General features: G+C 41.4%; 1 protein-coding gene across 3 annotated transcripts in view; it reads left to right on the top strand.

The window, feature by feature from the left end:
- Bnc2 (basonuclin zinc finger protein 2) overlaps window positions 1–18,350 on the top strand; it is a 413,864-nt gene that overhangs the window by 382,955 nt on the left and 12,559 nt on the right. For all 3 annotated transcript variants that reach the window (XM_060365798.1, XM_060365797.1, XM_060365799.1), the window contains one exon: window positions 4,372–6,341. In XM_060365798.1, the coding sequence (XP_060221781.1) occupies window positions 4,372–6,341 (1,970 nt within the window). The remainder of the gene's footprint in view (window positions 1–4,371; window positions 6,342–18,350) is intronic.

Here is an 18,350-nt window from a genome sequence, read left to right as displayed (position 1 = left end):
ACTTTATCTGGAAACCACGAGTCTTTAAGAGGCCTTGTATAGAGGATCAGTGTGAACCACTGAAACCATGACACCTAAAAACAAACAGTGTTTAAAAGTCACTCTTCTAGCCTGGGCATGTACTTCAGATGTAGAGTGCTTGCTTAGTTCACTCAATGCCCTGGGTTTAGTCCCCATCATAAAAACAAACAAATAAATAAACAACAAAAAACACTGCACAGCTAGTTAAGAACAGACAAATTTCTGTAAGGAATATGATAGTTCCAGTGACATAATAGGATGTCATTTTATATAACATGGTTGAATGTTCATATTTTATGTGTTTTAGACTTTTTCTGAGCCTGATAATAGGTTTTGAATGCATGACTACTTGCTGTTTCTCAGCTTTTTAAATTAATAGTATAGCCAGTTATTTACAGAAAATCAGTACTTATAATCATACCTTGCATTTAACTAACAGTACAAATTATATTATCATCATTTTGAAAATATCATTTCCCAATCTGATGGGTTGGAGGCTGCTGAACTCTGGCTACAAATAGAAAAAGTCTAAAGGAATTGATTCACCAACTAGAGTTGAAGTTAGGAGCTCAGTTTTCTACTTAACCTTAATGTAGATGTTAGAAGATTAATGGCCTGTTATGAATTTGTCAGTGGTGGTCATGATCTACTACAAGAGTACAAGTCTATATTTTTATTTTGGTAGTACTCATTCCATGGTAACATCTAAATTTTTAATGGCTCCTGTTCACCTGATAAAGTTTATTTGATCATCTTTACTTCTCAAATGTGAAGGTAGTTCCCCTAATCAAGCTTGAATTTATATTTAAGCACAATAAAAATAAATTACTAAGAAAAACTCATGCCTGTAATTAATATGATAGGATCAAATTGTCCTAAAAGTTTCCAAATGGGTAATTGCTGTGCTGAATCACTTGAAGTTCATTTTCAGTGTTTGTTTGTTTACAGAGCCTTCAGGCTGACACTGATGCTTGTAAAGCAGTGGTTCTCAGCCAGTGGGTTGCAGCCCTTTTGGGGATTACATATCAGATATCCTGCATGTCAGATATTTACATCACAATTCATGACAGTAGCAAAATTACAGTTATGAAGTAGCAATGAAAATTATTTTATGGTTGGAGGTCACTGCAACATGAAGACCTATATTAAAGATCACAGCATCAAGAAGGTTGAGAACCACTGTTCTAAACGATTACAGAACATTCCGGTCTCGGCCACTGAGTGAGAGTGTCTGACCTAGCCAGGGTGCACTTCTGTTGCAGAGTTTCCGTAAATTCTTTCTTGTTATCTTTGATGGTTTATTGTTCCCTTCAACCAGCTTATCCTAAATATACTAAAACTGAGCCATTCTCAGCAAGGAACTTGTAGACTTCTTAAATGCCCGACACACAGGTTTTACACTTAAAAATGTGATAGTTACTAGGTACTGTGATCAGATATGAATGAAAACATTTTGGGAAAGAGCTTCTGTAGGTCTTCATATTGCTGGTACCCAGAGGGTAAGCTGGCATTGAACTCCAGAATATTCATTAGCAGACATTATGTTATACTCTCTTTATACCTTGATTTTAACTTAACAGATAAAACTTTTGTGATTCGGACTATTAGCAAACATCTGAATCTTCTGGCCAGGATTTTTTTTTTAACCCAGATTAAGTAGCTTTGATGCTATAGTCACAATTTTGGCAGAAGTAGCTACCTAGAACTAACAGACTTCTGAAAGGCAATGGTTTTAGAAAAAGCAGCAGGCATTGTGACAGCCAGGAGAAAAAAAGTAAACCACACGGGATGGCTGTGTACTGTGGGCAGAGAAAATGGGAAGGCGAGGGGCATGAGAGGATGCGGTGGCGATGGTTTATATGGTTGCTGTGGTTTCTGTGGCTCATAGGCTCTGATCTCTGTGTATATGTAGCCCTGAAGCTGTAGGTTCAGGGTGCCTGGGCAGAACCAAGAGAAGACACGATTATCCGCTTCTCAGGCTGGGCTGCAGCCTAACAAAAATGAGCAATCCCAAGAGGCAGTTGTTAGCAAGAAGTAACGGTATAAATGAAAGCAGCACATAGTTCTAGAGAAAGCCTTGTTGTTGGATGTGATCATAGGGGCATGGAGCAGGGGTGGTGCTGTCAATAAAATAATGTACTTAAAATCGCAGTGTACTTTTCTCTTTCGTTTTTGCACTTCTACAGCAACAACATTTCCTTCTCTTCCCCACATTCCAAGTACAAGGCTCTTAGTAACATCAGTAGATATTGGGACCACAGTCTAGTGGCTGTCGCAGCACTTCAGACTCTTTGAAGTGACCAGTGTCCCCTGACAATATGCACTGACTTCAAACAGAGAGTTTGTGAGAGCATTTCATCCTGCAGGCAGTTATTTCTATGTAAGAAGGAAGGGACGAGTTTTTGGCAGTTTCCGCAGGAATGGATATCTACACGTGCTGACCATCTAAACTGATACGAGGAATGCTACACAACCATCAGAGCTGCTTTTAAAAAATAATTCAGATAAATGATGTTTACCCACTCACTCACAGTAGTTCTGATGATTCAGACTATGACAGTGTCCAGAGGGAAGTCCCTGTCCAAAGGCTGAGGATGGACTTTCCCACTGTAAAAATAAAATAAAATAAAATAAAATAAAAGAGGGCAACAGTTCCTTTATCCTCATCTTATTTTGCTGAGGGAATCGAGATTGATAATAGTATTGTTCTTAAATCCAGATCATTTGCACATTTCGCTAGTATTCCCACTAATGTATCTTTTCTGACCTAATATCCCTAGGACCAAACAATTATGTCTTAACCCCTCCTGCCCTGTAACTGTTGTTTTCCAAAACAGAAATCACCTTCACACAGTGAAGAGTGTTTTGTAGACAGCTTTGGTTTTCCTGATCTTTTCTCATGATTAGGTTGAAGGAAAAATGTTGGTAAGACGGCCTCTCCCAATCACCACTTGCAGTCAAGAGTACAAGGCGCAGATATGTCTTCCTCCATTGCCTTATCTTTGATCAGTCTCTCAAGGCGGTGTCTATTAGATTTCTCCAGTGTAAAGTTAAGATGATTTTCTTTGTAATTAATAGGAGTATTGTCATTTTCAAGTTTGTCTTGGTGCTGAACCCAAAGCCCTGCACATGCGAACCAGTTTTCTATAGCTGAACTACTTCTCCAACTCCCCCAGCACCATTTTGTTTTTCTAGACGGTTTTCTGCTTTCTTAAGCTGATGGTCAGAGTTGGAGCTAGTGTCATGCATGGGCGCTGCAGAGATCCCTGACTCTGGTGGGCTAAGAAACGATGCCTTAAAAATTCCCAGTCATTATTTAACTGTTAGAATAGATTTCTCTCAGCCCATGCCGAAATGGATTGCCTGACTTTACCTTGCAGGATTCTCAAGTCCTACCTCCAGGCAAATCTCATAGTTACCAGCAAAAATGAAAGTGTGAAATGCTTTTTAATGTATATTTAACAACACATAGTCTGATGATTGCTGATGTGCAGTCTCTGTGGATGCCCTTTGCTATCAGAGGAGGATGCTGGCAACTTTTTATATGTTTATTCTATCAAAAGCCATCACGTGCTTACTTTTCAAATATCTACTCCTGTCCCTTACAACACAATCTTAAAATTATATATACTTTAAGTATACCTCAGACTTTGAATGGCTAGATTACAACCAGTTTTCCAGAAGAGGAAAGTTGCCTTTCACATGCGATCATCCTTTTATTCTACCTCGGGAAATTTCCTTCCCTTTACCAGCATCAAAATACGGCCATTTGAAAAAGGCAATATACAGCGTAGTGGCGGAGTTATGAGGGGATATGAATTTTACTTTTTTTTTTAATTCCAAAAGACACATAACACATAAGGAGTGTTCATCACTGAATCCCATGTCATGTCTGCTTGAGTTAAAGAAGTACATTTCATGAGCTATACTTAATTCTTTCCTGTGGTGTCATTATTTAACAAAGATTAGGGTACAATTTTTTTTTGCATTTATACTAGTTGCACAGCAAGAGTTCACATCTTATACTAATACATGCTAAATAGTTGCATAGTATATAGATCATTGTTGTTTAAATGGCAGTACTGAAGGCATTTTAGATCACAGAGCCCCAGTGGTCTACATTTTGTTTGCTTTGACATTATTAAACTCAATCTGTTTCTATAACTGTGACTGTAATTGCTGCATTTGCATGGCAGAAAAGTTTGCTTCATGTGTTAACTTTTATTAACACCGCTTGCATGCTCTCTGTGTTTCATAGGCTGGCAGAACACCTTCAGATGTATTGAATAATTATGCGCAATCAATAAGTTTTTATATTTGTCTTTGTTGTTTCTTTGATGTGGCCTGTAGGACGCTGCTGGCAAAGTACTGGACCGCTGGGCCATCATGTCTCGAGAGGAGGAGATCATCACCCTTCAGCAGTTTCTGCGGTTTGGGGAAACAAAATCCATTGTGGAGCTGATGGCAATTCAGGAGAAAGAAGGGCAGGCTGTGGCCGTGCCGTCTTCAAAGACAGACTCGGATATAAGGACTTTCATTGAGAGCAATAATCGCACCAGGAGTCCTAGCCTCCTTGCTCACTTAGAGAACAGCAATCCTTCTAGCATTCATCATTTTGAAAACATACCAAACAGCCTTGCATTTCTGCTTCCATTCCAGTATATAAACCCCGTCTCGGCCCCACTGTTAGGTTTGCCCCCCAACGGGCTGCTTTTAGAGCAGCCAGGACTGAGGCTGCGGGAACCTAGCATTTCAACCCAGAATGAATATAATGAGAGCAGTGAGTCTGAGGTATCTCCCACGCCATATAAGAGTGATCAGACCCCCAATAGAAATGCCCTGACCAGCATCACTAACGTGGAACCCAAAACCGAGCCAGCATGTGTCTCCCCCATTCAGAATTCTGCCCCAGTCAGTGATCTAAGCAAAACCGAACACCCAAAAAGTTCATTCCGGATTCACCGTATGAGAAGGATGGGGTCAGCCTCAAGGAAAGGAAGGGTCTTCTGTAACGCCTGTGGGAAGACATTCTATGACAAAGGTACTCTGAAAATTCACTATAATGCTGTCCACCTGAAGATCAAGCACCGATGTACCATCGAAGGCTGCAACATGGTCTTTAGCTCCCTTCGGAGCCGGAATCGCCACAGTGCGAACCCCAACCCCCGCCTTCACATGCCTATGCTAAGGAATAACCGAGACAAAGATTTAATTCGGGCGACATCAGGAGCCGCCACCCCAGTCATAGCAAGTACAAAGTCAAATCTCACACTCACGAGTCCTGGCCGGCCCCCGATGGGTTTTAGCACTCCTCCCCTAGACCCTGTCTTACAGAACCCTCTCCCTAGCCAGCTCGTATTTTCTGGGCTAAAGACTGTACAACCAGTCCCTCCTTTTTATAGAAGTTTACTTACTCCAGGAGAAATGGTGAGTCCTCCAACCTCCCTCCCAACCAGTCCCATCATTCCAACCAGTGGTAGCATAGAGCAGCACCCTCCTCCACCGTCTGAGCCAATGGTGCCAGCAGTGATGATGGGCACTCATGAACCCAGTGCTGACCTGGCACCTAAGAAAAAGCCTAGGAAGTCAAGCATGCCTGTGAAAATCGAGAAGGAAATCATTGATACAGCTGACGAGTTTGATGATGAAGATGATGACCCTAATGATGGTGGGACTGTGGTCAATGACATGAGCCACGACAATCATTGTCATTCCCAAGAGGAGATGAGCCCAGGCATGTCTGTGAAGGACTTTTCTAAGCATAATAGGACCCGGTGCATTTCAAGAACTGAAATAAGAAGGGCTGACAGCATGACATCTGAGGACCAGGAGCCGGAGCGGGACTACGAGAATGAGTCTGAGTCTTCAGAGCCTAAACTGGGTGAGGAATCCATGGAAGGGGATGAGCACATCCATAGTGAGGTGAGCGAAAAAGTCCTGATGAGCAGTGAGAGGCCCGATGAGAACCACAGTGAGCCATCTCACCAGGACGTCATCAAGGTAAAGGAAGAGTTCACAGACCCCACCTACGACATGTTTTACATGAGCCAGTACGGACTCTACAACGGCGGGGGAGCCAGCATGGCTGCCCTGCATGAAAGCTTTACATCGTCTCTGAACTATGGAAGCCCTCAAAAGTTCTCCCCTGAAGGTGACCTGTGCTCCAGTCCAGACCCCAAAATCTGTTACGTGTGCAAGAAGAGCTTCAAAAGCTCCTACAGTGTGAAGCTGCACTACAGGAACGTTCACTTAAAGGAGATGCATGTGTGCACCGTGGCTGGCTGCAACGCTGCCTTCCCCTCCCGTCGAAGCAGAGACAGGTCAGTAAATCTTCACTGGCTGCTCCTGACGAGGGTGGGGGCACCGAGAAGCTAGATATCTTTGCTGCACCGTGAGGGCTGTCCATGTTGACCACGTGATCACTAAGCGGCCGTGCTCAGGAAGGATTTGTGCAGTCAGTGCTTGGTATGATTAAGCATGTGGAATCACGTCATCTCACCTGGTAACGCACGCCATTTTTCTCTGTGTATGTGTGTATGTCTGTGTACGTGTGTGTTTCCATGCATCTGGGGGAAGATAAGTTAATAGTACATGGTTCCTTGCCTCCCCAAGAACTTTTTCTTAGAAGCCACAGCCCTATCACACACATATATATAGATATGTGTGTGTATCTATATACATATATATATATTTCTTCTTTGCCTTGTGGCCTTTAAACTAAACCTACATACTATCTGCATACACACATACTTATCCAATATAGAAACAGACACTTACGGATGGGAAGAACCATAGGTCCGGGACACCGAGACAGCCTGCATCACCGTGGGTATAACGAGAAATTCTATCACTTCTTACATGAAACTATCAGAAGCAGATGTTGACATGGGAAGACACATATGGTGGTGTGGGTTTCTTTCTTTCAACTCCATAGCGTCTCTGAGCACACCTCTAAAATGTAGTCTACCATAGAACTTCACCACAGAGGGGGACATGCCTAAGAACATGCTTTAGGATCAGTTAGAGTATGGACAGCCCTCATATGACAGCACTCTCCAGTTATGAAACCGAAGCAGAAGCAGCTGGTCCTAAACCTTCCTCGGTGTTTATTAATGCTATTACGGTATGTATGGCATGCCAAGGAGGTCATTCAGTGGTGGGCAGCGGGGTGAGAGCTCACTTACGGAGGATGGGCCTTTGAACAAGTCTTTCACATAGTACCCTAGCCCAACTCAGACCTTACATCACCTGGTGATTCCTGCTTCATGGGATGTGCATTTTGGTTCAACATTAACTTTTTTCAGATAAGATTTTCTTTAATAGTTTAAATGCATATGTGGGGGAAAAAACGAAATTAAAGAAGTTTTCCAAGACCTAGCACCCTATTGTAGTGCTTATTAGTTGAATACAGGTCCTCAAAAATAGAAGGTAATGAAGGTGCACGGGACTAATGTAGCAGTACAGCTGTAATTGTAACACGTGCAGTTGCTGGAGACAGTCGGCTAGACCCAGCGTGGCTGTGCCCTGAAGCCCTGTCCTGGTTTTTAAAAAGTGTCACTGCAATGCAGTGACCTGCCTTTGAAACATTTTCATATATGAAAGCCCAATCCTATTTTTCATGAATATACATATTGTTCTTCTTTTTACTGGCACAGAAGGGACCAAATTCTGTTTTGTTTTTTGTAATGACTTCCTACTTCCACTATTCTGGTTCTATTTAAAAACTTGGAGGTTTGTGTTTCAGTTATCAGTCCCAAGCTCTCACTGACAGGCCCAGGGAATGTCAGATAAGATACCTATACTGTAGGGCTCTCACCACCCATTCCAAGTTTATACTAATACTCTTTCAGATTTCAGACAGTGTATTAGTGATGAGAAGGTTAATGCACTGAAAAAATTTTCATTGAAAAATTTTAACAAATATAAAAGATTTGTGAAAACTCACATAAAATATTTATGAAAATGGAGTGTTTGAAGGCAAGCCAACACTTAAGCTTATTTGTATGAATTCCTCTCACATTTTAGTTTGCTGAAAACATCGCGGTTCATAACACTGGAGTAAATACTAAAGATCAGGATCCAAGCCTGGTGCTTTTAGTAATGAACAGTGACTAGCAAACATAAGTACTACCCTGTTTGTGTCCTGACACAAAAGGAGGTGCTATTGAAACAGAGGTTGTTTGTCAGAGTCTAAATATTTACTGACAGAGAAAGGATACTTCACTTGCCATTTTCATTGTAAGGACGTGGGAGATTAGCTAATGCCAGTTACACAGAAGTTAGACCAGTGTTCTCCTAAGTGTAAGAGTACAGATATGTTGCTTCAAAAGACAGCTGACACATTGTTCAAGGATGAAATGGTACCCTGTGTCCACGCTTGCTCATTTCAGGGTCCTATCTCATAATAAATGACAAAATGCTAACTGAAAAAGATACTATAAAGTGAGAATTTTTTATTCTTACTTAAAATTTGGCTTTCTAAGTAATACACAGATCTTTTGATCCCAGGCTAAAAAACAATTAACTTTGGCATTTATTGGGGTTTTTTTGTCAAAGGAAAATATTTATCCTGTTGACATGATGACTTAAATTAACATAGCGTTGTGAGACTGCCACCAAAATAACAAGAAACTGATGCCATTGAGTTCCCAGCCTCTTCCTGAATCTTAGCAGTGTGGACTTTGGAACATAATTGAAGTTCCGTCCATGAGGGTCAGCCTGCAGCTTGTCTCCTTGTGCAGAAATGCTCTGGTTTCATCTCCGTCTGTTCTTAGACTTACTTTTTTGGGTCTTCTCTTTTACTCCAGAGAGCCTGTGCTCCTAATTTCTTCCTTAAATCAACTGCGATGGATTAAAACAATGAGTAGTTTTCTCACCTTTTTCTTTAGCCAACAGGCCTTTCCAAGAAACTGTCCTCTGTCTTTATTCCTCCTGCCTCCATTTCTTTCTACTCTGAAGAGACCTAGCTTCATCCATCCTTGACTCCACAGTTTCTTCCTTGAAAAATGAAGCACCAGAGGGGACATTCCATTGGGGAAACTATCCCCATGATAGTTGAAAAAGTGTGCAGACCTCCTAGGCACCAGGAATAAAGCTTAACAGGGCTTCTTCCTTTCTTCTGTGCACCAATGCCTTGTCCTCTGGAGTGCGTTGCTTTATAGGAGTTGGAAGCAGCTTCTAAACATGAGTATGTATACACAATGGAGTGTGTTCGGGGTCCTCTGATAGGCATGTGAGAAAGATGGAGATAGAAAGATGTTAAGTCCTGTGGTTTAGGTTCGACAGTGAGAGGACACACACATGCAGGCTTTGTCAGGGATGACAGTAGACAGCAACATTGTCAAAGGTGTCCCTCAATGTGTAGTTGTCAACAGTGATGTGTTTGATCCATTCAGAAGTCAGGAGGACCATTCTACATTAGTGACAAAGAGCAAGCTAATGTGCACAACTCATACCCCTAATCACTGTCTAGCTGTGAGAATGACCTTTATTCTTTCTGAGTGACTGGGTGAAATGTAAATCATTTCCTCCGTAAAGAGCTTTGATGCTTGGGGATGATTGTCAGGTTTCTTCCTTATTTATCCCTTGACTTTTCTATAGCTGAGCTATGGTTCTGCCAGGGAACAGGAGCCTGGATTGTAGAACTATACAGATGAGATGTAGTCCCTGTGAAGACATTCTGACCAAGTGGCCTGGAGCTGCAGTGTTCATAAAAGCATGGCAGTTATGCTCAGCAGAACTTAGTTTACATAAGCTAGTTTCTTATTCTCTGACTTAATATTTGATCCTTAGAATGGTTCACTGGCCACTTACCTGTGTATAAGAGAAACACATCTATTTGCTTTTTATTCAGGTGGGGTGGGGCAAACCAACAGATAAATCCACATCTGTCCATTTTCCTACCTTTCCTCATCGTTTCCTAGTGTGTTGTTTTATTTGTATTTGCTTTGGTGATTGAGAATTTTAAAACTCCATCAATTGAAATGAAGACCCTCAGGAACTAGATAGTCTGTATAAGAAGTATTTGTCATCCTTGTGAACTTTGCCCTTACTCTCCATCTGTTACCATCTCACAGTAATTGCTGAAGTTTGTCATGATTTTTTTCAGGAAGGTAAGCACCTCTTCTTGATCTTTAAGGTGTGTGGAGGTTGGTTCAACCAGATGAATAAATTTTAAAACAAAATAATATCTGCCTAGGGTGATTTATAAATAAATATGAGGCAGCCATTGATTCTAAGTGTGAACCTTCTCTTTGATTGCTAGTTATATCAGTCCAGATTTAAACATGTAAACTTCTTGATTTGTATGGAGTAAGACATCTGTATTTGGTTTATTAAAACCTGCTGATGTCTCCAGATCTAAATTTGTTCTTGTATAGGCCTCTGGGTAGCCATAGCTAAACAGAAGAGATGTATAGTTTTTGCTCATCTTATTACCTGACTTCCATCCCTGTACAGGTGTGCAGGAATAAATTAACATAAGCTACCCTGATGAGCACTGCATACATTAACAACAGAGGTGAAGGTGTGAAGGAATGCTACCTGCCTCCTGTTACCACCTTCTCAGCATCGCAACATCCATTTTTTCCATCATTCTCTATGTTTGGAAACTTATAGGGAACTTTTCTAGACAGAGCTTTTCAATAAATACCAGGCAATACCTCCAAGAAATGAGCCACTTAGCACCAATTCAAGGGAACTATTAGTATAGGTGTCCTAATGTAATTAGCTGTCAAATAGTGTGTTAACCCTCAGAGAGGAGCCTCTTAAAAGATAACTGCTTCATTTCCTACATTGTTCCCAATCAAATCTTTCTTCTCTGTTCCCAGAATTCTTCATAAAGTGGACTTGTGTAGGTACTCTGGCTTCTAAACCTTACGAGATGTTTCCCCCTGCTCCTCTGTTCCGTTTCACAATGGAGCCAGCAGATCAATAGGCCTTTTGTACTTATCTCCATTACTTTCCATCAAAAGCAAACAACAGAGTAACTCCCCCTCCTGAGTAATTGCTGGTTGTGCCCTCCTCAAGCAAAACTTTGGTAGTAAGATAAACTTCAGTGTCATTCCTGTCCCCGGGGTTCTTTTTATACACTGGGAGAAGAGCAATGAGCAAAACGGTCTCCTTGTATCCTGGGGAGGGACTCTGTCAAGCCTAAAGTGAGCCTTGGATCTTCCTAATGACCTCCTGCTGGCCCAGCTGGATGCAAGACAAGCTCGTTTAAACCTCTGCTGACCTTTCGCTCCTCCACCAGAGCTGCAGCCTTCCCTGCCACCATCGTCAGAACTGCATGCCACAGACGGCACAGTGGCCAGCAAACAATCTTCCCTGCACGTGCGAAGAGATGTTTTATAAATTCTGTGGAGGGAACCCTCCTGTTAAAGCTCCTGAGACTGTGGAGCTCCCACCATAAACAGAATGCTTCCAAACAGCCTTTTTTCTTGCCTTCCCTAGAAAGGATCATGCCAGTCTTCTTACCAGCATTACCTGGAAAATACCAAAGAAGGCCCGTCATTCATACCCGGGCAGTATATTTCTTGAGGGTAAAACTTGGGAAGGGTTGTTTTTCCTGTTTTCTGTTTCAGGGCCCCCAAAATCTATTGTGCCCTCTGGTAGACATTTTTGCGGTGAGTCTTTCTTGTGGGAAATGTCATTTGAGACACTTGTTTCTGCCAGTAGTCCTTGCAGTAGGAAGATGCCGTGGGACTGCCCACACACATGAACATTCACCCATGTAACTGTGGTAGGCTCCCCTCCCTCTATTCACCGGGGTAACCCTCGCTGGGTCCCTTCCTCCTCGGGTGAAGAGCTTCTACCAACTGGCTATCTTTAACTGTTGTTTGGCCCTTGTTTCCAAAGACAAGGAGAGACCGAGACCCTGCTGCTGAATTTCACACTGAGGTTGAGCTGTAAAGCATGTTGGCCTTTCTATTTCCTAAGGCTACTCAGAAATAATGTAATGCTTTCCCCATGAGGCTCCCAGGACCTTCAAAGAGATGAATATGGCAGTCTACGAAAGAAGTTTGCACTTGCCAAAAAAATTTACAGTGTTAAAAATTTAAAAGGAGATCTGGTGATCTTGATTCTTGAGTGCCAAGACATGTGTGCCTAAGAGGCAGGCAAGCTGAGTCAGTGGAAGAGAGAATACATTTTAGGAAAAGATAGTTTTTCTTCAGTCATTTCACATAAAGCTACACTTAAAAAAATACCTACATTTTATGTCCTAATGCAGGCTGCTTGAATTAAAACTAGAGCTGTAAATTCCTGGTAAAAAGCTGTCAGGCTGACGTGTTAGTGATCTTAACTCTACTACTTTATGGAGTTTATTACTTCTTTTATTAACTAAGGGGAAAAATGTTACTCACTTCCAATTTAATTCTTTTTCTTGCTTGCTCTGATTTTAAACTTTACCCTGGGAAAGAAAGAAAGAGAAGAGAAGCCAAGTGATTCTACCCGAACACATGTGGGTGACAGCTCAGTTTGACTCTTGTGTAGACAGATCTGCATTAGGCCTGGTCGCTCAGATTCATGCTCATCTCCAGCACTGCACAGGCATGTTTATGTATGGAAACACACTAGAGCAGAAACACCAAACTCCAGATCATCAGCTCGTCCTTCCTGGAGGAGACCATCCCGTCTTAGAAAACAATAGATGAAATTACTTCTTCAAATTGACGGGATGCAGGAAGCTTTTTCTCAGAGACTATAGATAGGAAGCAGACAGCAGGCCCTTGGTTGGGAGCCTCTGAAGTCTGATGGCTGCTTGAAGGGAGCTGCTGTGCCTCTGCTGCCTCTTTAGTCCACTCTGTCACTGAGGGGCCACTGGTGGGTCACTTTGCTTACCAGTAATTGTGTTTTACAGACTTCTAAAGCAATTGGCTCAGTCAGTCCCAATTCAATAAAAGTGGAGAGAGAGAGAGAGCACTTTTGTTCTATTTTTCACTTGAAATTATTTCATTCAGCAGTCTGTCTTTTTTATTACCAGGACTTGACATTAGCACTCCAAGCTATATTAGCATCCATTTCAGCAGTTCAGTAATGGTATTAAAAAAACACTTAACTTCAACGGTGAATGGTTGTATGACAGAACCATAAAAAATCCACATTAAAAAAAAACTTACGTATTTGTCCCAGCAAATTATTTTTCACTTGTTTAACCACTTCAAAACTATGTTCTCATGATAACTGTTCAAAAGCACCACCTTTTCTCAGAGCAACTGACACGCAGCTCTGTGGGCTTGAGGCTTTGGGGGGAGGAAGAAGGGAGCCCAGTGGCAAGAGGGAAGGTAAAAGTGTTGTTTACCTGTAGTTAGATTACCTTCCATTCATCAGCAGAGATGGAATTGGCAACTTCAGAGCACCCAAGGTGAAATTCTTGGATCTTCGTGCCTGACTGGGATTTGATTTCAAACTGAACCTTCTCCAAACTTGGGAGCAGAGCCTAACTACTTTGGCACTGTGGTGTGCTCATAAATGACTACATTAGGCTCTAAATTTTGATTAAACCTCCAGTAATTAATCAATGGTAGACATGAAGCAGTTGGCAAGGTCCAGAGCTGCAAAATGTTTAAGACATAAAACATTACAAAGTAATTAGAATATGCTCCTTCAAGAGAAGGGTTGCCTTCAATAAAGAGGTAAATGATAGCATCCTGTTTATTGTGGATGTAGGCAGCCAGAGCAATATGATAAACTGCTGGAGATACACATATCAGTAATCATCCACATTATTAGTACCATTAATCATAATTCCAAAAATATGACAGCACCAGCCAACTTTTTGACCAATTTTGCTTCTGCCTGTTGGCCATTATAACTTCACTAATAGACCGCAGAGCTCCTTTGCGTGGCAGTTTGCATTGAGAATGGAAGGTTAATTATATTTGAGCTGCTGATTTCTTCTCTCCTTGGAAAAGGCTTAGCACTTTGACAATCCCAGGAGCTCAAGGTTGTTAAACCAGTAAAAGTACTTTATTGAAATTTTCTTTGTTGGTGAGGAATGAGATGTTTCAAATGAGATATAAGCGCCAGGCTGGGATAGCACTAATGTCTCTTGCTCCAAAGTGATCCTTGGACAGCAAGAACTCGGTGGTTCTTTAGACCTCTTTGCCGCCTTCTTTCTAGTCTGCCGGTAGATAAAAAGTTCAGCCCTGAACAGTGGTATGCCAGGAAGCTCTACAAGATTAGTGGTAGCCTCAATCATGTATGTAGGTAGGAACAGAATGTTGGGAGTGGCTAGTGACATTGGGAGAAAGGAACAACTCTTTACTAAAATCTTTTACATGTGTGAATACAAAGGAAAATTCACCAGTCTCATTTGGGTGTTTCTGCAAGGTGAAATGTTTAAGAGCATAGGTCCACTGCTGGTGGGCTAGCTGAAGAATTCATGGTTCAGCCAGCAGGTTTGACAGCACAGGAACAAATATGCAGACGAGATTGTCCTCGCCTGGTTTTCAGGTTCATCACTTTCATTTTCTACACACAGCTCTAGATAAAGGGCAAAGCTAAAACTGATAGTCCTACAAGACACTATCTCTTTCCATGGGGAACTTAGAAATCCCTAATGTCATCTCATCTCTTAAGATCACAAATTAACTGTTGGAGTGATATAAAATATTTCCTCTCAGAAATTATTTCCTCTTAAAAAGATCTCGGAATGAAATCAATGTCCCATATTTTACACATTAAAAAAGAAAACTTAAAATAGAAGACAGATTTGAATGTGAAAAAAAAAAACCAGTTCATTTCTGTTATTTGGAAAAGCATCTTCTAAATTCTTTAAATTAGACAATAGGATATGAAGCAGATGCGGTGAAATGTTCCTTTTTTCCTGGCCTGGGTAGATAAAAAATTTAAAATTACAACTCAGATTATCCTTAAAAGAGGCTTTTCTTTCTCTTACCCGACACTAGCAGTAATTGAGCACCAGATGAGCTGTCTGGTTCAGAAATTTCCCAAATGCTGTGAAAGCACAGCCTGTTCGCAGTGTAACACTCCCCTGGCGTTATAGTGCAACAGGTCCGACTGACTAACCGGCACCCTTGAAGAGCTGCCTTGTGTAAGGCACAGCTCCACATTAACATGGTTAGGGATCAGGGCTGCCACTAACTGTCAATTCTGCACTTAACCTGAGCGCACAGCACACACACTTTCCATCTGCCCACCTGCCCCCCAATGCCATCACTATGTCAACACTTTGATGCATTCCATAGCAATGACAAATTGTTTTCTAACTCTAGTGCCAAATTTAGTATGCAAAAGACACATTTGCCTCTGCCAACAAACCAATAATTCTCGCTAACATCTTCAGAGTTACAGCATTTATAAAGTTGCAAAGTGGAGTAAACAAACCATCTGTTTGGCTTTTCCATATATGTCATGCTTTCTGATTAGCATATTACGATTCATTTAGTAAACAAATTTGGTGATTTCGTTCACGTCAAAGTTAGATGGGAAGCCTGAAGATGATTAACATTCCTAGGGCAAGCCCATTAATACGTAGCTTCCTCTGCAAAGTTAAATGGCTCCTCAGGAGAATCGCCCCTTGTTGACAAGATGAGACTGTCAATTTTGTTTGCCTGCCATGTTAGGGGCCGTGAGGGGCTGGCAGGCTCTGAGAGAGGGGAGTCACGTAGGCAGCATAATTCACTGTGAATTGAGAAAAGAAGTCTAATTCTGATAAATGGTCGACCCCAATACATCCTACCTGTTATTACAACAGACGTGCCGTATCTGTGCAGTAAATTAGTTAATCCCCTAAAGAGTTTGGTGGGAGCTTATCTTCAAGTGAATGATTTGAATGTAGAGGGAACTGCCTGCGTGACCAGTATGGATGATTTGTTTCACATTGAAAGGGATTGAAATAACTGAATTTCATATTTTGTTAATTTGCAAGAATTTGCTTAGTTTTTATTTCTTGCATGGATGGTGCATTTCTTTACTTTTGGGGTTTTAAAGAATTATTCACTAGAATTTTACAATGAATTTCTTCCTCAGCTAGGGGAGGATGTTCAGACTGTCTGGAGAGACCCCTTAGTGAAAATCCTAGAGCAACTCCAGTTTTTCAGAAAAGGGGCAGTGTCAAAATGTCATCTAACTCATTTATGTGTGAGCATGTGATTAACACATAGTAACACAGACATGCTGAGATGTGTACACCAGTCAGTACCACAGAGGCTTAGCTAAGAATATGAAAAGCATTTATTTCTGAGATTTATAGAGTGGGCTCATATGTCCATTTGGAAGTACTTTTCTAACTATCCCTCTATTCACTAGACTGGATAGAAATTCCTCTTTCCTCTCTCCTCCCCTCTCCTCATGCACAAAGACAGCTAAGCCTTCACATCCAGTTCTTTATCTGTGGATTCAAAGAACCACAGGCAGAAAATGTTAAGAGAAAAATCATGGCTGCACCCAACACAAAGAAACATTTTTTTTTTCTCCTTACTATTTCCTGTATGATATAGGACAACTATTTGTATTAACATTTATGTGATACGGGAATCACAAGTAGTATAGGCATGACTTATATATAATGTAGGAGGTGTGTAGGGCCCAGGAAAATACTGTCTTGGTTTATATAAGGGACTTTTGAGGATCTATAAAGTTTGGTTGGGGGTTGTGCTAAGCCAGTCCTTGGATGATGCCAAGGGATGACTCTCTCTCTCTCTTTCTTTCTCTCTCTCTCTCTCTCTCTCTCTCTCTCTCTCTCTCTCACACACACACACACACACACACACAGATGCCATCTGCTATGGTCATTTTAGATAGTATTATTTGAAAATATTTGGCATATATTGTAGCAAATGACAGGAAAGTAAATGCAGAAAATAATAAAAAATGAAGCCTTACTTCCATTTTGCTTGGATAATTGTGTAATATTAATTCACTAAGCTTGGAATGAATGGAACTAATTAAGAATTAAGTATTGGACATTTTATATGACACATTAGCTTGATTTGTGACTGTGAAATCCGTTTCTGACTGGCTGTTTTAGTTACTTTTCTGTTGCTGTGATAACATACTTGGCAAAGATCCTTAATGAAGCAAGGTTTTTTTTATTTACCTCAAAGTTCAAGGAATCGTCCATCATGGTGGGAAAGTCAGGGCAGCAAGAGCCTGAGGCAGCGGGTCACCCTGCAATGGCATGCAGAGTACTTTCTCCTTTTGATGCCATCCAGGATTCCCAGCCCAGGGAATGGCACCACCCACAGGAGGTGGGTCTTCCCACTTCAGTGAACCTAATTAAGATAACTCCCACAAACACGCTCAGAGGCCCATCTCTGGTGATCCCAGAGCTCAGGTTTCCAACTGAGACTAACCATCATATCGCCTTGGATTTTGCAACCTGATCTTAAGACAAACAGCTAACAACAAAACTACCTGTTCTTGCCCCGTATTTCAAATACAAATACAAACTCAAATACAAACTCAGACTCTGTTTTTGTTTAAAAATATTGCTTGTAAAACATTGCATGAGCCAGCTCTGGGCATCTGAGCAAGAGGGAGACAGGAGGACAAAGCCCAAGGCAGCCCTTGCCCTGCCTGTCTCACATCTGATACATCTCCTGTCTTCTGTGATTGCCTAGGTAAGGTATCCAAGAAACAGAAAATGAGACAGAAGTTTAGGTATTAACACCCTTCCCTGGATCTAAAACCTTTTTGGGTTTTTCTTTTCTGTGTGACCCCTAAAATTTTGGCAGATTCACTGTTGAGGACAGAAATTCAGAGAACTTTCATAACTGTGTGCAGCTCAAGTTAAACCAGTGTTTTGATCCCATGTCTTGTGGTGTGCCTTGCATGCTATTGGAGTCTTTACTTTCTGCTCTGTCACTATTGTCGTTTCACAAAGACAAGAAAAGGGCTTCTGCATTGGGTTGGGAAGACCTTCTGCCAGCTGTGGATCTTTCCTATTCTTCATGTTTCTCTTCAGTCTAAATTTTGGCTAACTATTAGTCTCATTTCTTTTCTCAAGGTAAATGTTCAGACACTAGTTCTTTCTTTCCCAAAAACAAAGCGTGTACATCCCTGACAACAGATCCTTGTGCCGGGGTCCTACTATTTACAGCATGCTGTGGTTGCCCCCCCTGCCCCCATCTTGGGCTTCTTTTCTCTCAGTGTCTGATTGTCAGTAGTGAATTCTTTCTGTCTTTCATCTGTTTACCTCTTCAGTTTTGCTGATCCGATTAAACTTGTAATATTCCTCAAATTGCAGTTAACCTTAGGTCTATCTCATGAGGACACTATTTTTATGGCAGTCGGTGGTTTGGATTGACTGACTAGGGGCTCTAACAATAGGTCTTTGTTAAAGCCAAGTGCTGCCTTCTGTCCAT

This window comes from Meriones unguiculatus, chromosome 12, assembly GCF_030254825.1.
Source record: "Meriones unguiculatus strain TT.TT164.6M chromosome 12, Bangor_MerUng_6.1, whole genome shotgun sequence".
Classification (NCBI taxonomy): domain Eukaryota; kingdom Metazoa; phylum Chordata; class Mammalia; order Rodentia; family Muridae; genus Meriones; species Meriones unguiculatus.
The sequence above is the reverse complement of the archived record's forward strand: the minus strand, read 5'-3'. Positions and strand labels throughout refer to the sequence as shown.